Source organism: Etheostoma spectabile, chromosome 14, assembly GCF_008692095.1.
Source record: "Etheostoma spectabile isolate EspeVRDwgs_2016 chromosome 14, UIUC_Espe_1.0, whole genome shotgun sequence".
Lineage (NCBI taxonomy): Eukaryota > Metazoa > Chordata > Actinopteri > Perciformes > Percidae > Etheostoma > Etheostoma spectabile.
Genome location: NC_045746.1, coordinates 10785220 through 10806740, shown reverse-complemented (window position 1 = coordinate 10806740; position 21521 = coordinate 10785220). Strand labels below are relative to the sequence as shown.

The window sequence follows — 21521 nt, the reverse complement described above, 5'->3', positions numbered from 1 at the left end:
ACACACACACACACACACACACACTGAACTCCCCATCCTCTAAGAGGAAATGATAGAAAGAGACTGAAAAGATGATGATTTTTATAGCAGGCAAGTGAGGGACACTCTCAAGTCTCTCTCTCAATCCCAGTGGCTGTGTGGGTGTGCATTAGCACAACAGGGTTGAACAGTGTGTTGCAACAGTTAATCTCTGGACATAACCTTATATAAATTACCATCTCTCTTCCAAAAGCCTAGGCTCGCCAAAACCCAGTTACAGTGGTCAATAAGGAGGAATTACATAAACATTACATATTTTACTTAGCACAAGGGATGATATTTTTCAGGGAAACACGGAATCAGCATCTCAAAGGAATTATGTCATTATTTTATAGGGTGTTAACTGCTTTAAAGGTTTATTTAGTTCAAAGGGTCATGTAAGTACTCTAAAGTTGGATATACAGTAATTAATCTTAGATAGACAAGATAGACAAAAGTATGCAGTTATCCACCGGATTAAGGTGATGCCTAGTCATCTAGTCTTGTTAAAATACAAGAACTACAATATTTAATCTTGTATTTATAGTTTAATCATGACTATTTCATTCATTTCTGCATTCATAGAAAAGCCTACAGAAAGAATGGGTTGAGAGGTCAAAACTAAACTGGCTGTTCAAAGTTTAAAACTCAACATTTCATTCAAGTTAACCTTAGGATGACAGAGGTAAAATTGAACTGTGAGGCCATCTAGTGGCGTTTGACTGTAATTTGTATCCCTATGTTTTAAGAAATATTCAAAAATAGTGTTTAATGAAAGGTAGGAAATATGAAAATTAAGGCAAAACATTGCCTAAAAAGGTCAGTTTTGGGAGTGAAAAAGCATTTCAGGAGCTTTCATCATCTCCATTATTCCTTTCTTCTACAGCTGCCACATCTTTCCGTGTCTTTGACAGTCCGGTTCCATCCTCTCTGCCCTCTCCTCAGCCTACAGAAGACCACCTGTGGTCCATTGTTGGGGTCACAAGTTCAGGCGAAAACCAATCCTCCCGTGGGAAGTGGACAGTAAAGTGAGGGGTGCTATTTAAAGACCTGATAATGAAGAGGCACGGTGGACTCCTGGAATCATGTTCTCTTTCATCATTAACACACACACACACACACACACACACACACACACACACACACACACACACACACACACACACACACACAAGCTGTAACTCCACCAGTCACTCCGGCATTATAGAGGTACAACTAGTCTGTGTGCTGCTGATGCAAAAAGTATGATAATGAAAGATTTACCCAGGTCTTTATTTGACTGTGCTTTCTATTACAGTTACACCTTTAATTAAATCTGAAACTACTGTTGATGTACAAAGAGTAATTTATCACAATGTCACACATGACTTGACTTAAGTCATGAAAATGCAAGTTTTTGGACAATAAAAACACTTTTCAGAGAGGTTGTTGTTAGGTCCTTTCATATCTTCCAAGAAATATAAAATTAGACAAACTGGTTATAAATTCCACATGGCTACCAGGTTTTAAGTATAATTCTTAGATGACCATTTAGGCAAATCCTTTATGCTTCTCGGGTTGATACTGCCGGCTGTGGCTCCTCTTTTGCCCAGCCCAGTGTTTATTAATAAATCTAAACAGAACAGAGGTAGTCATGGTCACACATAGCAGCACACTGACTGAGAGAGAGAGGAGGCTGGGTCAACTGTCTTCAGCCCCCCCCCCCTTCTTTATTGGCACATACTGCTCCCGCTCACTCTTTGCCTCTCACTCTTTGCCTCTCACTCTTTGCCGCTCACTTTGCTTTGTCGTTTGAACCGCAACTGATTTCTAGTAAATTCGTCCTGAGGATACTGCATAAGGGCAAAAGGAACAAGCATACACACAGACGTAAGTACTATTATATTACATGTTTACATATGATGATTTGTGTAATTGATGTTGTTCAAATTTGAATGAAAGTCCCTAAAGAAAATCCAAAAAACTTACCATTCCTGCTGCTCCCAACTTCTAAATAACTAACTCCAAACAGACGAAAACTAAGTGTTCAGAATGCTCTCAAATGTAGGCCAGTGCAGTATTTGGGTGGTGGAGGTCTAAAGGAATGTGTTTTGTGCCCATGCCTGGCTTGCAGCAAGACAGCTGGTGACTATCATGTCTTCCCCCGGGCTTTAGTCAGTCATTCGTAGCACAAAACTGTCCAGTCTTTTAGATTTTGGTACTCATATTATTCATATAATCCGACCTTGTTTAATACAAAATGCGTTTTGAACTTTGGTCGAGGAGGTTTTGGAGAGGAAACAGCAGGTATCAAATGAATGTTACAATTGTCTTCAATGCCCTTTCTACATAACTAATCTCTGCCAATGAAAGTATTGGGTCAATTTGATCAATTTACACTCTGTGAGTCTCTGGCCAGTATTGGCAAACACCTCAAAGAGTGAAATTACAGCTACATCATTCACTAGGGGAGATTGCTATTGCCCATCCATTGGCACAATGACATGTTATGATAATACGCTCTCTAATGTCATCTATGTAATGCCACTTGTTGGAGCTTCAGACGAAAGACATTTCTATGTGTTTACATAAGTAGTGTTGCAGTTTTTTTGTGAATGCAATGTTTGTTTGAAGTGTGTGTCTGATCATTGCCAAGCAGTCAGTTGCTCCCTGGGGCGTGTAGCCTTGCAGGACAGCTGCTGGTAGCATACCATTTGCTAAAATTGCCCCCTTGCCCACCTCCACGTGTCTACATGTGCTAATGATATCGGCATAACTTAAAGACGTCTGGCCAAAATATTAACCCAACTCCACTGCTGGCATGTCATCAGTGCAGGCCAGGCCTTGTATTTGTGGCATGCAGCACGACTGCCGACAAATGCAGCTATCTAGCTTAATATGCATTAGCTAGGTTGACTAACATATTCGTGTGCTTTTGTCAAGGGATGAGACGGATATAAAGGAGACTTCTACATCGGAAGTGGCTACAAGTACTAGGCTAAACTAATGGAGGACGATAACATTTCATCTGCTGGGTTCGAGCCTCTCTTCATTAAGGAAGAGGATGCGGATCCAGACAGAAACTTAATGGAACAAAGAGAATGCAACACAGCACAATCTGGACTCACTTTCACAGGAACACAGCTGAATCAATCAGCTTTAATTAAGCCATACTTACAGGAGATGGATAACTTACTGAAAAGTTGTGAGGAGCTCACTGGTATCCCCTTTGGTTCTCACTTCTCAGCAACTTACAATGAAACAAGCCTGAGTGAATCAACTCATAGCCACAGCAAAGAAGAAGACGCAATGGAGAGCGGTGGAGAAACAAGTACTTCTCCCCAAGCATATCTTTCCACAAGCTACATTGACATACATATGGATGGGGCTGGAACAGAAAACCAGCCAACACAAGGCCATTCTCAAGACTTGGGCCCCATCATTACCAGTCATGGAGTTACCACAGAAGCTTCTTGTCAAAACGAAATGCCTCTCACTTCGGCGGGAAACAAACTGAGTGACACCATGGTGGAGTACGAGGGTCAACTATTGGGGATGTTGGCCATGCTGGAGAGCTGTATGGAAGAATCTGGGATGGACTTTGAGCCCCAAGGCTGGCCTACAGATGCAAGCCAAGAATATGTACACATCAGTAAGACTCCTCATCTTTATAGGGGTACAACACTGGTGCCCCTACAGCAAGGACAGCCAATGAAGATGGAGACCCAGCCAATGCAATTAGAATCCTGGGCTGGTCAACATGCGGGAGGAGAGGAAGCTCCCAGGGAAAGCAGAAATAAGGAAACACTGGGTTCAGCAACAAATGGAAGCCAGCAGAATCCTGTTCTAAGTTGTGACAACATGGGTGGCTTCTCAATGGAAACAGTGGAATCCAAAGACCAAGCGGGTCTTGATTCTGAGTTCAGGTTTCCAGGGCCATCAATGCCATTATATAGTACAGAAAATGATCACATGTACTGTGAGGAGACAAAGACAAGATATACCTTTATGTCTACTAATGAAGGTGCAAACGCAAAGTATGACATAACTAAAATTGAAACACACAACATTGAATTGCCAGCTGAAGAGACTCAGGAGCTCAAGATGGAAACCAGTGATCTGGGATTCTGCATGAATGAACTACGCGCACTAGGTTCTCATATGGAGGAGTGCATAGAGGAGGTAAAGCGGTTAGAAAAAAGGAGAAAGGAACTGCTGAAGGAGGTGCTGGAGTTGAGAGGGAATAAAGACGGAGAGGAGGCAGAGGGGAGCAATGAAGAGGAGACAGAAGAGCAAATTGATAGAAAAGTGGCAGAGCTGATGAGCGCACTGAAGAGGGAGGAAGAGGGGAGAAGAGAGGAGAGGAAGAAAGAGATTCAACGCCTTAGGGAGGAGAGAGCCAAGGAGGAGAGGATGCTGTGGAAGGTAAATCTGGAGAGACAGGGCCTGCACGAGGAGCTTAGAAAGCTGAAGAGGAGACTGTTCGCCATGGCTAGGGACTGTGCTCACAACCAGGCCGCCATGAACACCCAGCACAGAGAGGTGGAGTTTCTAAAGAGAGAAGAGGTAAGAAACTCCTCAGGAAAAATCTTTATCTGTGCATCCCGTTTCAGAGAAAGATCTCAACGTAAACATCTCTTTCTTCCTATCTTCCAGGAGAAGCTGCAGTCGCTGGTGCTCCAGCTGACAGAAGAGGCCTCCCAGCTCAGGGTGGCTCATCAACAACAGCTCTTAGACCTACAAGCAGAGCTTCATGCCCAGCACTCCAGTCACACCTCCAACACCCAGGACGAGCTGACCCAGTGCAGGAGGCACTCCTGTGGGGACATTCAGCAGTATCTGCAGGGTGGACTGAAAGCACTGGAGGACAGGTGCTGACACTGTCTAGTACTGGTTGTCCCTGACTAAGTCATGTTTTTATGTGATCACCATAATTATTGTTTTTTTACTCTTTACATGGATCTTTAGTGTATGATTAAATTGCAATTTTCATTAAATTCTCCAATTTTTAATGGTTGTCTTGGCCAGGTATGAACCCATTTTGCTCACATTGCTGAAGAGAAGGGAGGCAACAGCCACAGCACTGGTGAAAGCCAAAGAGCAGGCTAAAGAACTGAAGGCCCAACTGAGACCCCTAAAAGAGGAGATCCAAAAGCTGAATCTCCGGAGGGCTTGCTTGGAGGAGAAACTCAAACTAATTTGTCTACAGAGGAGAGAGGATGTGGGGCAGTACAAGGTAAGCAATGTGGCAGGGGTAAGGGATCGGTGTGAAATGGCAAAGGAAGATGGAAAGAAAGACAGAAAATTTAAGAAAATGAACTATGTATCAGAAAAATGGAGGGTCCCCTGATACAATACAGTAAAAAAAGCTATGCCATTCTTACAGGAGACAGTGTACTGTCTGGAGGACAGAAGCAGAGAGCTGAAGACAGAGTTAAAGATCCAGAAAAGAAAAACCAACGAGATAGAGGATCTGAGAGACAGCCTAACCAAACAACTACTCATTTTCAGGTAAGATTTGTCTATCTATACTGTATTATACTTTGATTTAATTATACCTCTAATTAAATTATTTTTCTTACAGGGCTGCCATTAAGGACCAGAACTGTGACAATGAGAAAACATGATTGTATGTTCTATAATTAAAAAAAACTGAGTTCTGTGAGTTAACCAACTGACCGTTTTATCTGCAACGTAGTGAACTCCATGTTTTAATTAATGCACTTTACACACATTAAGTCATGCGGTTGGCAAACAACTAAAAATGACTTGTTCTTTTTATAACTAGACTGCAGCTTGTAGAAAGGTTTTTGTTATGAATAAAGGCTTTGTGTTCGCTGAAACCCAAGTGCGACTGACGAGTTAATGTCTCTGCATGAAGCGCTGAGAGGAGTTCATGTACTTATAAGGACAACATGGCTGAAGAACTAAACAGTGGGGCAAAGTAATTGGGTGAGAGTAAGTTCAGGAAAGCACAGCATGTCACACCAGACACGTAAAAGGTCTAAGCAAGGTGTCATGAGGCAAAACCGACTTTCACTAAAAGGATTGACTTCCAAGGCACCAATCCTTTCAATAACATTTGTAAGTAATTCCTAAATATTGAGAAACGTTGACCCAGCAGACTCAAAGACCAATGAAACACATTTTTATTAAGAATGCACTCACTGTACAAATACAAAATATTGAACATAGAAAAAGTTCAACCACTAATCTATATCACGACAATGATTAAACGATTATTATATGACTAAGGTACGGGGAGGTGGGACCACAAATGGACATTTCAAACGGATTTTATTTATTGTAAATTCATTCAGAAGAAGCTGGTGTGAAAATCAGCATCCAGGACAGTTAGGTGTTGACCCGACTGAAGCTTATGAGACGTTTTTCAGGACCAAAAGCTAGCCTGCAAACAACCGCTACCACAGTCAGAGCAACTGTTACTATGTTAGGCATCTTGTCAAAAAGCTGAACTGCATTTAGCTTTTTATCCAACATGTGCAGAGGGAGCTTGTTGTGGGCTTACAGTAAAATCACCATCTTAGGATCTAGAAAATAATTTGTCATTATTGAAAAAAACATTTGCTAAAACATTTCAGTATTCAAGGGAGAGCCAATTTGATTACAAAAATATATCTTTTATACTCAGTGCGAAAAACAAAGGTGAGATTCTTCCGGAAATAAGTTACTCAGTTTTAAAGAGTTCTTCACTGCAAGTATTCAAAAAGAGATTACATGATTATTCTCTTTCTTGTATTTGCAGTGGTTTACAGCATCGTTGTCCCACGGTAGAGAAAGGATGATGGGAAAAAGTAGCTGCATGGAAGTACAGAGGTGGCAGTTTGTGATGAGGTTGTAGGTTGAGACACAGCAGGCGGAAGAGTTACGCTGTGGCTTCAGGGTCTGTCGAACCCTCTGGATCTTCGTCATTGTAGATGTTCTCAGCCTATCAAGAGAAGCAGCGTGTCATTCATTCCGCCACAAATATTTGGATGTATTTACAAGTCAGTGGCATTTTCAGATTAAAAGGTTAACTAACTCAGGGCTTTCAAAGTGCCAAATTTTAGGAATTTTAAGAAACACCCCTACATGCCTAACTACTAGCTTTTCTGATATCTATTACAGAAAAGTGTTACTGAAAAGACGGATGTTTTAGTATAAAAAAAGTATTACAAACTGAAGGAAGTAAACACACAACTGGGTTAATACACTTACCATTCCTTTTTTTCTGTCTCCTCATTTTGCCCTCACTGAATCACTCCAAATGATATCTCAAAAATCATCTTGACTGAGATTTTCTCTTTGCAGTCGCTAGCTGTAAATGCGTGGAATCACCACACGACTTTTCCCTGAAAATTCATTCTTGCCTGCGTTGATCCACATGTAGTAGTTATGGTACGAGACATGGGCTCCTGGGAGCAGAGTCGCCTGCTGCCTGTGACCTAAACGTGTTGCTCCAAAATTCATCACATTCTACATTGTCTTTCAGGGAGAATGCTCGCCCTTAGAAGGAATTGTGTTCTCTGCCTGTCCATAGTAAAAAAGCGTTAATGAAATGTGGTCTCAGCCGTCTTACCATTTGCCAGACTTGCATAATGTTGTCTTCAGACACCGAGCAGATGACCCAGGGCTCGTTGGGGTTCCAGGAGAAGTCTGAGATCTTGGCTGTGTGGCCTCCATGGATAAACTAGTAGATTGAAGAAACAGCCAATAATTTCCATCATTACAATACAGTGCTGATGTTACCAATAATAGGAAATCTCAACATCCAAAGTTCAGCAGGCTTCAATAAGACTCACCAGTAGCTCAGGGGGGCCATCCTCTGCATCTTCTGGTGACTGCTCTTCTCCAATTTTACTACACACACACACAAAAACAGCCAGAGTTAAACTTGGTACCAAACAAAGTCACAGTACGACTAACCCCACGACTACACTGGGGAGACGTTCTGTTCACAGGCCGGTGGACCGGACCACACTGGGTGGATTGGCAGGGGAACGCCTCTCACAACCGCTATGGAGCTGCAATGTGACACAGCCAAAATCTACAGACATTAGAGGTATGATGTTAAGTTGTTTACCTGAGGTCCCAGACGTTGAGGCGACGGTCTGTTCCACTGGATGCCAGTATGGTCTCATTATGAGGGGACCACTGGACCTGGAACAGCCAGACACAGAACTCAATGGAATGAACTTGAATAGCAATGCAGACGCATCACGTATCACAATCCATTGTCTTTTAACTGACTATACAGATGTAAACAGAAGACATCCTGCTATCCTTATTTCAATAAGATGTCATGAGTAGGGCTGTCCTAAACGATTATTTTATTGTGTCCGAGACTTTTTCTCAACATGTTGTTGCGAGGAATCCATTCTTGCGCTGTTGCTGGAGGCAGCCATGTTATTATTTTTTTATTTCTACATGTTGACACAAATTATTTGACCCAACCCATTTACGTAATCAAACTATGTCGAAGTGATGAGCAATAAATATCCTACCTGGAAGATCTCATCCTTGTGCGACTCGAAAGAATGCAGCTTCAGTTTCAAGTTCCTCAAGTCCCAAAGAGCCACAGTCTGTGAGCGAGAGAGAGATGTTACAAAACACCCGCCAGATTTTCTTTATCTCTCTGTTTTCTAACACTGCAGTTACAAAACAGCAACAATACAATTGTGAAATGCACATGATATCACAGAGATGAACCCCATGCAGTAAATTAAACTAAAGGGTGACAACTAAGATGTGGTAGAATATTACATTACCTTGTCTGCAGAGCCAGAGGCAAGGATGAACTCGCTGTAAGGGTTGAATGACAAACAGTTGACCTCTGCTGTGTGGGCGTCTACTGCATGGCTGGGTTTGGAGGTGTTGTTCGAACGAGTGTCCCAACTGAAATGAAAAATGACAAAACACTCATGGACCGTGAAGATGCAAGATCACATAACCTTTCAGCTGAACCGTTTCATCTGTTGTATTAATGCCATATTTGACTTAATATCATGCTTCTTACATCATTAGCTTCTGGTCATCTGCTACGGATCCAAAGAGAGACTCGTGAAGCAAGTGCCAGGAGACGTCCTCCACCACAGCAGTGTGGCCAGTGAAAATCGTTTTTGCCTCTACTATCTTCCCCTCCTTTGGCACAGCACTTATGTCCCACAAACAGATTGTCTACATATTAGAAAAGATGAGATATTAATACCCATTTGGTGACCCAAATATGGAATGATACTGACGGAAAGAAAAAGAATCCTGAAAAAAAAAAAAGATGGAAAGAAACCTGACTTTTCTCTTACATGGTCATCTGACGCACTAAGGAGAGAGCCGGACAGATTTGGATTCCAGGATAGACCATAGCCTTCTTTCTGATGGCCTCTGAGACGCAGATCAGGGTGACACTCTCCAGAGGCATCTGTGGACAATAGGAAATAAATACACATTGTCTTTTTCTTTCACAGCATTACCAAAAGCAGATACGCAGTAATGGAGATGTGTTAAAATACTTTCAGTTAGTCAAACTATACCAATTAGCCCACTTTACTTTCAAAACAACTTTCCACCTTTAGCAGTGCCTTGTGTTGTGTGCGATCCATCCACTGGCGGCCTATCTTCCTTCCATCGGATCACCTATAAAAACCTCTCCTACAAAGCCCTCCATCATCTGGCCCCCTAATATCTCACTGACGCCTTCATCCCCCTACCAACCCTCACGATCCCCCAGATCCACCTCAGCCAATCTGCTCTCTATCCACAAATCACAATTCCGCAGTTTTGGGGACAGAGACTTCTACAGGGCATGGCCCAGGCTATGGAACTCCCTCACCCAAGATTAATTTATTACTAATATTATTATTACCTGGCTTGGAAGGGTGCTTGGTGTAGTCAAACACCAGCACTTCTGAGGTGGGGGTCTTGGTGGCGATGATGCAGGGGTTCTGGGGCATGTAGCGGGCCCGGTTCACTTCTCCTTCATGGTTGATCTTGATTTCTATCTCGATCTTGCCGCTTACTGAGCCGAAGCCTCCAAACTCTGCAAGGAAATCAAGGACATTAAGTTTACAGACATTATGTTTATTAGAAGGTAATACATACTTTTCTGTCAAAGGGAAATTTATTCTGGAACAATATGTTTAAAATGGTATAAAGAATATAACTATTTATTCATTTATTATTATTATTTTACCGCATTGTTTAAATTCCAAAATTAGTGTTGTCAGTCAGACATGTTATTCTTCTCTTTGGAACAAAATGACAGTCCATGAAAAGTCTGCCTGTCTGACCATTCACACTTAACATGTGACTGTACACAGGTCTCCCACCTCCTTTTTCACTGTCATAATGTGAGGCTTCAAACTGGGCGTCATCGTTGGGTAGCTGAACGCTGGCAATGACCAGGTGATTTTGCTCATCAGACGTGTGGGTGCCCAACACCAGCCGGTGCACACTGTAATCCTTCCCCTCTGGCCTGGTAAGGGAAAAAAATAATGTCATTCACGCTTATTAAAAAAAAGAGCACAATTTTGTATGTGTGAGAATTACTACTGGACCAACGTGTAAAAGCATGTACCTGGAGACGTCAGGCAGCCACTGAGCAGTGAGGCTGGGCCACTCTAAAGCATGGGTCATAACCAGGTCATAGAGGAATGGAGTGTTTTTCTTCCAGATCTTGTATTCCTCATTTATCACCCTCTCCTCCACCGCATCGTCAAATGCTCCTGCTGAGAGAGGAAACAGAGTGAAGTAAGTGAAAACAAAAATCGTTGGGAGACAACCACAACGACTGAGGGTGCCAGTGTAATAGGGAAACTGCCAATGTAACGTTATCTCAGCGATGGTGAATGCATTAATGATTGTTGATGTTAATGCTCTTAATCAACAGCCCTTTAAGGTTGTCTTTGACCAAGGCCCGAGTAGTGTTCACCATATAGCAGTATGGGAGTACGTTTTCAGAAACATATCACTGCTAACGTTAGCCTACCAGGCTATCATGATTACGCTTTTGCTAGTGTTAACATAACGTAACGTTACGTACTTATTATAACCACTGTGTCGCGCTGCGGCCTCACTTGCAACTAGGGTAATAATAGACACCGTCAACTGGTTTGAAAAAAAGAACTGCACACTTAAATGGAGATTGTTAAATTGTACAAGATGAAAATGCAACCGGCTTTTGTTATGACTGGTTACGATAAACCCCTACTGCTAACGTTAGCTGCTACCTAAGCTAGCCAGGTAGCTAACGCTAGCTAAGAGATGTCGGATAAAAACTGACCACAACAAAAACCTTCGCCTTAACGTACCTTCTTTGTCTGCCATTGTTGGTATCTTGAGTAGCTGATAGCCCACAGATACTTTAGGACAATTGCGATTCGGAGCCAAACAGCCTGGTCTCAGGTCCACTTCTGGTGTGCCCGCAGTTCCCCGGTGCGTAAAGGCACAGAAAACGACGCTAAGCTAACAGCTAACGTGAAGCATCCAACTGTGTGAGACGTGGTGGGTGCATTCGCGCGCTCTGTCCTAGCGGGAGGGCCGTCCTCCCACAAATCAGAGCACAGCGGCTGGGCTCGTGCTGACCAGCAGAGGGCAGCAGCTGCACGAGGCTCTGGGATGTTGCCTTCAACATCAGGTTTGTTGTCCTTGTTTTTAGCAGTATGTCTATTACTGTGTATGTAGTCTTCTTTTATTACCGGCTTTTCGAATGTACATTCACTTGTCAAATACATTCCAACTGTCAAAATATTGTTATATTTGTTGCACATGGAACTGTCAATTTTCACATGGAAAAGACAACATGTCTTTTCCTGTTGGCTATTGGTCAACTGTAAATACGGTTGGAGTACAGACTATCTGATTGGACACTTACAGTAAACTGATCTCTCATTGGCTAAAGGTGACGCGGGCTCTTCAATTGCAACCGCATTCTCGCTAACCACTGTTGTGTCTAGAATGTCCTGACTAATAACCTAATATAATACATACGTGCTTACATAACACGAACATTTCATGTCAGTATGTCTGCGACTGATATGAACCACACGCTCGACATTCTAAGGTCACTGTATCCGCACATACAGACTCTGGAGGAATTTGCGGGCAGCATCTTGTTCAGAGAAGGACAGAGAGCAGTGCTCATTGAACAGTCCGACACAAACCGCTTCAAATCCTTCGTCCGGGGTGTTTTTGTATGCTTTGACAAGGAACTACAGCAAGTGCCAAGCTGCAACCAGGTATATTTACCTTCAATTATAAACTTTCTGACATACCAGTTTCTTGTTGACACGTAGCTTACACAATAGTAAAACCAGAGACAGTTATCTGGTAAAACCTCAATAGCTAGTTAGCTAACGCTAGCTGTCGTGCTAAGCTAACCTATATTATCTTATGGCAGTGTTGTGATGTAGTTCTACTTAAATATAACATACGTCACCCCTCCATTTTGGTAGCGAAAGAGTTGGGAACAATACATGTGCCTAGGGCTTATGCAGGATATTTTACTTGCAGTTCAACATTAAATGTGGCAGTAATTCTTACCGTTTAATACACGAACAGGGAACTGAAAAGGAAATCAAATTTATTGTGGAATTTGAAAATATCGTAAGTAAGAATTACAAGGGAGCAATCAATAGCTGTGTCGTCGATAATGTATCTAAGCCTTGCATGCGAAGTTTACACCAATACTTAGATAAGTGTGTTGATAAGTGTAATATTATGGATGTAAAAAACACTAATGATATAACAGGATTTTATGATATAACTCAAATGAGAGACACTAATGTTGGCCAATAAAGCATATTTTTTGTATGTTCTGCATTTTGTTTTTCATACAGATCTGCACTCTACCTGAACTGCTGGCCTTTATCCTTAACACTCTAAAAAGAAAAAGAAAAAAAAACATCTTGGCACACGGCTACAATTTTCTGTCCCTTGCTCAGGAGGAGCGGGATGCAGACCACTTCAAATTCCAAGGAGATATTACTCAAAGTGCTGCCTACATCCATGGCAGTGACCTGTGGAAGAAAGTCACAATGCGCCTTGGCACAGACCTCACACGGTACCTGCTGGAGAGCTGCTCTGTGTTTGTGGCAGTCCCTCCTTCATGTGCTTTCCAGGTGTGTGGCGCTCCTGTCTATGACAGGATATCTATGACTACTTCCTCCACTGGGTTTTATGTCCAGCCTCGGTCTAAGACACATCGCGGCGCTCAGTTCAGAAGAAATCGAGGTGCAGTGACCTTGAAAAGGAGACGGGAAGTTGAGAGTCCTACTATCAACAAGACAAGAAATAGAAGGGATGTAAGAGTAAAGGAGGGGAAAAGAAAAAGAGAAACTGTTCTGAAGGATGAGGAGGAAATTGGGACTCGTTTAGGAAAGAGGAGACGGGTAGGACAGCAAGAGCCCACATGTGAAATGCAACAGGTTTCCTATGAAACAGTGGAGGAAGGGCAGCCCATGTCTGTGGAACAAACACTATCTACAAAGTCTTTGGAAAATGGCACTACTGGTTCCAAACAGCCTGTTGAAATACAAAAATGCATAATTCCCTTGGAGGGAGGACCCAGCTGGAGATCAGGGATTTTCCCCCCTTTGCCTCCCTCGAAATGCTTTATCCGCACACTGGGATTCCTGTATGGGGGAAAGGGCATGCGTGGCTTCCTTCTCAACAGGAAGAAAAAGAGTGCCGATGGATGCAGAAGGCTACAAGGGCAAGATTTAGTACGAACAGTTTTCTTTGAGGGATTGGGGTATCTAAACGGGCTGGAGAGGAAGCCAAAGAAACTCCCTCGGCGCTTCTTTAAAATAGTCCCCCTGTTCAGTCATCTTTTGCGTCAACACAGGAGATGTCCCTACAGTAAAATACTGCAGAGGATGTGCCCAGTGGGGCAGGAGAGCGATGCAGATCAAGGGGAATTAAGCTCCCTCTTGCCTCAACACTGTGCACCTCATCGGGTCTACCTGTTCATCAGGGAATGCCTTTCCACTGTGATCCCTCAGGAGCTATGGGGATCCGACCACAACCGACTTCTTTTCTTTTTCAGGGTCAGGGGCTTCTTGTGCAGTGGCAAGTTTGAGAGGCTTTCACTGGCGGAACTGATGTGGAAGATGAATGTGAATGACTGTGATTGGCTGAAGATCAGTAAAACAGGTAAGATTGTCTTCGATGGTGAACCAATTTTCTCGTGCTTGGTGTATTTTGGCAGACTTAACCAAACCACTCACATCTGCAGGCAGGTGTCCGCCCAGTGAGCTCTCATACCGGACACGGACCCTGGGTCAGTTCCTGGCTTGGCTTCTGGACGGCTATGTTGTAGGCCTGGTTCGAGCCTGTTTCTATGTCACTGAGAGTGTGGGCCAGAAGAACGTTGTCAGGTTCTACAGACAGGAAGTCTGGGCAAAACTGCAAGACATAGCCTTCAGGTTGGTTCACACATATACACACTCCTGCAAAGGTTACACTTATGCAGTCATGGGACACACACGCTCACAATCTATTTTTTATTTATTTAGGGGTCACCTCTCCAAAGGCCAGATGGAGGAGTTGACTCCGGCTCAGGTGGCATCCCTCCCCAAAGACACCGTGATCTCGCGCCTCCGCTTCATTCCTAAGACTGATAGCTTGAGGCCTATCACACGCATCGTAGGAGCAGATGCCAAAACGAGGGTACATCTTTGATAATGACATTGAAAATTCTTCATTACACATTCATTATTTGTCCTTCTTTACATGTTGTTAGCGTAGGCATTAAGGACGTTTCTTTTCCCCCTGCAGCTCTACCAAGGGCATGTTCGGGACTTGCTGGACATTCTGCGGGCCCGTGTGCGCTCCACTCCATCCCTCCTGGGCTCCACAGTGTGGGGGATGACAGATATCCACAAGGTGTTGCGCTCCCTAGCTCCAGCCCAGAAGGACAAGCGACAACCCCTCTACTTTGTTAAGGTTGGTTTTTGTCTCCCAGTTTGTTAATTGTACTGGCAGAGAAAAGTCAGTGATTCATTTTAATGCAGTCATATATATATTCACTTTTATGATGATACTGCTACTAAAAGCATTACCTTGTAGTTATAGCACATTGTGAAAATATGTCTTTTGTTAAATGCTGTTGTACTCCTTCCTCATTCATTCATTCATTATGTCTCTGCATTTAAGGTGGATGTGAGTGGAGCCTATGAGAGTCTGCCTCATGACAGACTCATTGAAGTGATTGGCCAGGCTCTGTCACCTGTCCAGAAAGAACTCTTCACCATCCGCCGCTATGCCAAAGTCTGGGCTGATACCCACGAGGGCCTTAAAAAGTCCTTTTTGAGACAGGTACCGTTGTGCGTGTGTTTGTGTGTGCGTGTGTGCGTGTGTGTGTGTGTGTGTGTGTGTGTATTTCTCATGTTTTCTAATACAGGCAGATTTACTGGAGGATAACATGGGATCCACCAACATGAAAGGCTTTGTGAATTCACTGCAGAAAAGAGGAAAAGTTCATCACGCCATACTAGTAGAGCAGGTGAGGTTGACAACCTCAAATGTTTCTTAAGATAAAGAAGTGTGATCATTCTTTCAACCTGTGCATTTAATTTCTTTCTCCCAGCATTTCTGCTCAGATCTTTATGGCAGAGAGGCGTTGCAGTTCTTTACCCAAATGCTTACTGGCAGCGTTGTGCAGTTTGGCAAGAAGTAAGAATTACCAAAATTAAATAGACCTATCTGGGATTGTCTTGTCATTGCTCATTTTGAAATGTCATCACATGCAAAGAACTTGGTATGGAAGGACATCTCACGCTTACAGTATTTTGTCCTGTTTTAGTTACAATCTGATTTTGGCCCTTTGTTTGTCAGAACATACCGTCAGTGCCGAGGGATTCCTCAGGGATCGGTTGTGTCCAGTCTGCTCTGCTGTCTCTGCTACGGTCACATGGAGAATGTCCTGTTCAAAGACATAACTGCAAAGAAAGGGTACAACAGATGGCTATGTATTTCAGATAACCTCTATACATGTAATAACACATCTGCGGCAGCAGAGGGCAGTGTGTCTGTATTGTAGCTCCTTTCTATTTATTCTATGTGTTATTTTCCTCTCTCTGTTCTGTAGATGTATGATGAGACTGGTGGATGACTTCCTTCTGATCACACCAGACTTACAGGAAGCACAACACTTTCTCAGGTATATCACACAATATTTTTTAGACGTTGAAGAAAGTTTCATAAATGTAGTTTAAACATCTGTAAGTTTAAATAATGTTAATAATAATCTTTATTTGTAGAGTACTTTTCCAACCCCAGTTATGAAGTGCTTCAAACAATCCCACAGCAAATAAAAATCAACACATTTTCCAAGCAAGTTATAAAATGTATTCAATTACATAATAAGAAAGATATAACAAATTCCAGAGAGAAAAAAAAAGACAAACATAAAAAGTATATACAGTATATATTGATAAATACTGCTGATTGATTGATAACAACTTTAGTGATGTGCCTGGGACTCATTATCATTTCTGTGATTTTCTGAAATTACTTCCCCAATCTGATCTTTAAACTGTATCACCATCACTGCTTCTCAGACACTGACATCTGTTGCTATGGAAAACTATCAGAGAAACATACACATGATGTATTTTTAGTTCCCAGTGTTGATGATTTCTTTACAAGGAGGTAGTATCTGTATTAGCCAATCCATACAGGGCTTTACATTCTTTCTTTTTAATAGAAAAAGTTGGGGAGACAGATTTGACATGCTGTAACAGGATTCTGAATTTGTAATTTTAATGGAATATACCGGTTGATGACACTTGCACGTTATGTGTAGGACCCTGCTGGCCGGGGTACCACAGTATGGTTTGGTGGTCAACCCGCATAAGGTGGCGGTCAACTTTCAGGTGTCTGGAAACATGGGCTCCTGCCCCGGCATTCGAGTGCTGTCCCCTCACTGCCTCTTTCCCTGGTGTGGACTGTTGCTGGACACGCACTCACTGGACGTCTACAAAGACTATTCTAGGTAAAGCATCCCTTCGGTTGTAATTATACTTCAGAAATATAGCCTCAAGTGTGCTTCTTGCGTAAGTTATTGGACTTTTGGAGTCTTTTTTTCTGCTTTCTGGTAAGCTGAGTGAAACTGCCTCTCTGTACTTTGTACCTACCCATAAACATTCTTGGTGACAACTCCCAGTTTGATGATTCATTTTCTTGCATAGAACACAGTATATAACAACATATCCATTTACAGTTTTTTGTTACGGCAGGTTACTTTGCAATATTTTTTAATGGCAAGTTCTCTTGTAGGTTTTGCAGTTAGTCCGTGTTAAAGTTTGTGTGATTAATAAAATATCTATCTATCTTTTTTTTCCCCATCTCTCAAAGCTATGCAGGCCTGTCTTTGCGCTACAGCCTGACTTTGGGCTCGGTCCATTCAGCTGGACGGCAAATGAGGAGGAAACTGATGGCTATCCTCAGACTCAAGTGCCATCCCTTGTTCTTGGACCTGAAGGTCAGGGAAATGATGGTGTCTTCATTTGAGGATAAAAAACTTTAAATAAAAAGCTTGTCAAGTATCAGGCCCTTTTACAGAAGTTTGTTAAATTCAAAGTATGTTAAATTCAGCTGCAAGACAAACATACATTAGCTGTGTCACAGTTAAAGGATCACCATTTAATTTTCAGACCAATTCTCTTGAGGCAGTCTACAAGAACATCTACAAGCTGGTGCTGCTTCATGCATGCAGGTAAAGACAGTGACCTGACTTTTGACTATTTTTATATACTTAGAGGTTTATGCCTCGACGCAGAGGTCCAGGGTACGAGTCTGACTTGTAATGATTTCCTGCATGCCTTCCCCCTCTCTTTCTCCTTCTCACCTAGCCGTCTTGTCAAAAGGAAAGGCTATAAAAGCTTAAAAAAATAAACACAGGAACAGGTTATCAATCAATACACAGCACTGAGCTGAGAACTAATTGTCCTGCTTTTCATCTCAGAATGTAAATATCTAAATGGCCAGGGCACAACTCTGTTTTTATTTTCATCTCCTCCTGTTTTTTCGTTTTTCTCTTTAGGTTCCATGTGTGTGCCCAGAGTTTGCCCTTTGGTCAGACAGTTGCTAAGAACCCCCTCTACTTTCTGCAGATGATATTTGATATGGCCGAATACGCCAATCAGCTCATCAGGCACAGCAACAAAGGCAACATATCCCCTTCATACATCTGTAAGAAATATGATTTAAGCAATATCAAATTATACATGCATTTTCAGCATTTCCTTTTATTTCTTCCCTTTTCTCCAGGAATGATTTTAGGCAGTAAGGCCATGACTGGCATCATGCAATATGAAGCAGTGGAGCTGCTTTTCTGTCTCTGCTTCTTGCTAGTGCTGTCACAACACCGTCCTCTCTACAAGGATCTGCTCCCATACCTGCACAAACGTATGCACCCTCAGGAAACACATACACAACACCACACAGGAACTATGCCAGGGCATTTAACTTTGTGAAAAAGCAATTATCTTGAGAAGAGGCCAAAGGTGAAGATGGATTTCTTTTTTAATTAGCATGACATAATCTGCAGAATCAGTGTCAAAACTGATGGTGCAAGGTGTTAAAATCATCCAGGGTTAGATTTCTGTCACAAGAATGAAAATGAAATGAAGAAAAAAGATTTACAGACACTTCCTTTCGCTGTCAGGAGATAATAATAATTAATGAGCCCCTTGTGCATAAAATGTGCACAGCCTCTCTCTCAAATCCTATTCTTGCTGCCGTGTGATGGCTACAAATATTTAATCAAATGCACTGAAAAGATCCAATAATCTACAACTCACTGGTTAAACCAAATAGAAGTAGTGATGTCGCTACAAAATGGTACGTCCCTGGATTACTTTCAAATCAATGGCACCAAAGAGGTAAAAAACAAACAAAAACAGCATCTTCCTGTCTTAGCTGTCATCTTCTTGACAGGGAAGCGCAGTCTAGAGCGACGTCTGGGGGAACTGAGGCTGGCCAGGGTTCGACAGGCCACTAACCCCAGGACACCAGTCGACTTCCTGGCCATCCAGATGTAGACAAGACGAGCAGTAAACCCTCAACAGCTCAAAGGCATAGGTAAGGTACTGTAAGTAATTAATTCTTCCCTAAATGTTTATATTCTGAGTTTGGTCTATTTGTGTACTACTTGAAAATGTGGCCACTGATAATTTTACCCAATTTCTGTCAAAATTAAGAAGGTACAAACCTTTTTTTTTCTTGTCTCACCCTCAGGTTTGAAATCAGTGATTTGGATTTATCTTATCTTCTGTGTGCCAAAGATATAATGTATCCAAAAGAGGCTTTAAGAATGGAGAGGGATAAAGATGAGTTCTTTAGTCATCTGATATTAAACACTTGATAAAACAGGGATTAACCTCAGTCATAAACAAAGAAGATATGATGTTTATTCGTCTTTTTTATGCACATAAATATTGTCAGCTATTAGTCAAATGACAGCTGTAAGTGGATGTTTTGTGACATAGCTGTTTCAATATGATGTGTGAGAATGAATGTTATTTTCATTATGTACAGTTCAGAACAATGTACAAAAGACTTCTAATGTTAAATAAATGTTATCAGGGAAACAAATGTGGGTTGTCAGTTCCTGATAAATCCTGATAAATGTAAAGCAAAGTTCAGCATGGCAAATTATAAGTCAGCTGCAACATTTTCTTAAGCTCTCTGGTTCTTCTGTTCCCGTGTTTCAACCTCAAAGCCGTCGTTGCAGTAGGGATTTAGGTCGGTGCGAGCAGAGGACTTCCTGATTCTACAGCAGATCAGTTTGTAGAGAGCCACCAGAGGGATGGAGATCACAGGTAGGACACAGAGCAGGATGATTATGGCAAACACCCAGTCTGGATAGGGCTTCACTTCAGTTTGGGGGAATAGTTCCTGAAGAAAAAGTCAAAGCAGTATAAAATGTAATGTATAGAATATTGTAACAATATTACATTTGAAAATGAAGTTGAACATAAGGCTGCACAATGAATCACAATATTTGTTAAAGGCAAAATCTAACCGTTTTGGATCAGGTATTGTTTAACTGCAGAGACAAATGTTTTCCTAAGGACTAAAGAAAACATCTTTGATTGCTAAGGAACCTCACAAAAATCGCACTATAATTTTAGTTGTGTTCATTTTAATATTTTTTCAATGAAAATTTGAATGACATATAAATGATTATTCCCTCCAATATTGTGAATTGTATCAAAATCGAATATCTGTCAAAAATATTCTCCTCATCGTGCAGCCCTAGTTGAACAATAGACTGACATTTTAAGAGTTTTCTTTTCTTTTTATTCTCTCTTTGAAATAGATATTACTCGCAAATGTGTGTGCTAAGCATGAAGCTACCACCAGCAAGCAATTACATTAGCTTTGAGACTTAAAAGTCACTTTGTTGAACCAAGAAAAACGTCTAGCATCTAATTACCAATAAACAGCAACTCACTTTCATTTTTGTTGTTGTAAACAAAGACAAGAAAACATGCTAATTGGTGAGCTTTAGAGGTGATGGTATACTTATTTAGCTGTTTCACCCTTATCCATATAGCTTTATATTTATCATACAGACATGAGATTACATCGATTGTCTCACTTAACTCTGCAAAAAGCAGATGAGTGTATTTCCAAAAATGTCAAACTTTTCATTTAAACCTGGAATAATGTATTTATTTTTGGCTGTTTGGGTGCAAGAAACTGTAAACCACCACACTGACATATTATCATCATATGAGGTTGTTATGGGAAACTTTGGCAAATATATCCAGAAGACACAAAGCAATATTTGCATTATTTTCAGTTTTAGCTCTGTTTTTGGTCTTCACCAACTCTTTGGGAGATGTCTGGCTTCTTAGCTGCTCCCCTATGGTCACCAGCTTTTGCGTGCCGTTTAGTGCTACAGGTAGTGTACAGCTAGTTTAACAAGACATTTCTTTCTAAAAAACAATAGTTCTTCTGAAGCTGAAAATGGTGCTGATTATTGTGATGCGATTGAAGCAAAATGGTAAATCTGTGGGCATTAAATTCTAAACCAGAGTAATAGTGATGATTTTCTGTGGGTTTGTCTCACTTACAACTTTCTTTCTTAACCTTTAGGAATTTTAAGGATTCACACAATATGCTAGATTCTAACTATATAATAATTCTAAAAAATCTTAACATCTCCATGGCAGTACACCTTGACTGGCTTACATAGGCTGGGTTCCATGTGGGATAAGATGGGTGTGTCTGGGCCTGGACGACCACATAGACAATCAACACCACCAGGAGCATTAAAGGACTGATCACCATCCAGCATGCCTTCCAGAAGATGTTAGGCCTGTTCCCAGTCATGAAATAGATGTCTTCACTGAAACTGTCAGAGGTTACAGGAACAAGAGGAAATGTTTAACACGTTAGGATCTAAATTGTCTTAATCTCATAAGTCGATACAGAATCAGAGAACAGGCGTGAAGGTTACTTTTTCATTCCACGGACATAAATGACTCCAATAATCTCAAATAATGCAATGATCAGCA

The 21521-nt window shown here is 41.7% G+C and overlaps 3 protein-coding genes across 6 annotated transcripts in view; 2 read left to right on the top strand and 1 right to left on the bottom strand.

Moving 5' to 3' along the window:
- Positions 1–11572, bottom strand: part of rbbp4 (retinoblastoma binding protein 4) — a 19376-nt gene extending 7804 nt beyond the window's left edge. Inside the window, exons 1-12 of one of the 3 annotated variants that reach the window (XM_032536385.1) lie at positions 11304–11572; positions 10571–10721; positions 10323–10468; positions 9860–10033; positions 9300–9415; positions 9014–9174; positions 8766–8892; positions 8502–8579; positions 8081–8157; positions 7800–7857; positions 7577–7687; positions 6129–6946 (exon numbers count right to left, since the gene is read on the bottom strand). In XM_032536385.1, coding sequence (XP_032392276.1) covers positions 6884–6946; positions 7577–7687; positions 7800–7857; positions 8081–8157; positions 8502–8579; positions 8766–8892; positions 9014–9174; positions 9300–9415; positions 9860–10033; positions 10323–10468; positions 10571–10721; positions 11304–11319 — 1278 coding nt within the window. In that variant the 5' untranslated portion in view covers positions 11320–11572 and the 3' untranslated portion in view covers positions 6129–6883. Of the gene's footprint in view, positions 1–6128; positions 6947–7576; positions 7688–7799; positions 7858–8080; positions 8158–8501; positions 8580–8765; positions 8893–9013; positions 9175–9299; positions 9416–9859; positions 10034–10322; positions 10469–10570; positions 10722–11303 lie in introns of those variants that run through there. The other 2 variants (XM_032536386.1, XM_032536387.1) reach the window with 2 other exon arrangements.
- Positions 1656–5845, top strand: sync (syncoilin, intermediate filament protein). Its single transcript, XM_032536384.1, has 6 exons — positions 1656–1887; positions 2941–4563; positions 4654–4868; positions 5026–5233; positions 5384–5508; positions 5582–5845. The coding sequence occupies exons 2-6, from the start codon at positions 3004–3006 to the stop codon at positions 5622–5624; spliced, it is 2151 nt and encodes a 716-aa protein (XP_032392275.1). The 5' UTR covers positions 1656–1887; positions 2941–3003; the 3' UTR covers positions 5625–5845.
- A 339-nt stretch (positions 11573–11911) lies between the features above and the next one.
- Positions 11912–21521, top strand: part of LOC116702208 (telomerase reverse transcriptase) — a 47011-nt gene continuing 37401 nt past the window's right edge. The window contains exons 1-17 of one of the 2 annotated variants that reach the window (XM_032536382.1): positions 11912–12230; positions 12831–14145; positions 14228–14417; positions 14508–14661; positions 14770–14937; positions 15148–15309; positions 15395–15496; positions 15581–15666; positions 15829–15945; positions 16082–16153; positions 16799–16987; positions 17350–17476; positions 17649–17710; positions 18038–18162; positions 18265–18402; positions 18934–19077; positions 19234–19596. In XM_032536382.1, the coding sequence (XP_032392273.1) occupies positions 12015–12230; positions 12831–14145; positions 14228–14417; positions 14508–14661; positions 14770–14937; positions 15148–15309; positions 15395–15496; positions 15581–15666; positions 15829–15945; positions 16082–16153; positions 16799–16987; positions 17350–17476; positions 17649–17710; positions 18038–18162; positions 18265–18402; positions 18934–19037 (3327 nt within the window). In that variant the 5' untranslated portion in view covers positions 11912–12014 and the 3' untranslated portion in view covers positions 19038–19077; positions 19234–19596. Of the gene's footprint in view, positions 12231–12830; positions 14146–14227; positions 14418–14507; positions 14662–14769; positions 14938–15147; positions 15310–15394; positions 15497–15580; positions 15667–15828; positions 15946–16081; positions 16154–16798; positions 16988–17349; positions 17477–17648; positions 17711–18037; positions 18163–18264; positions 18403–18933; positions 19078–19233; positions 19597–21521 lie in introns of those variants that run through there. The other variant, XM_032536383.1, reaches the window with a different exon arrangement.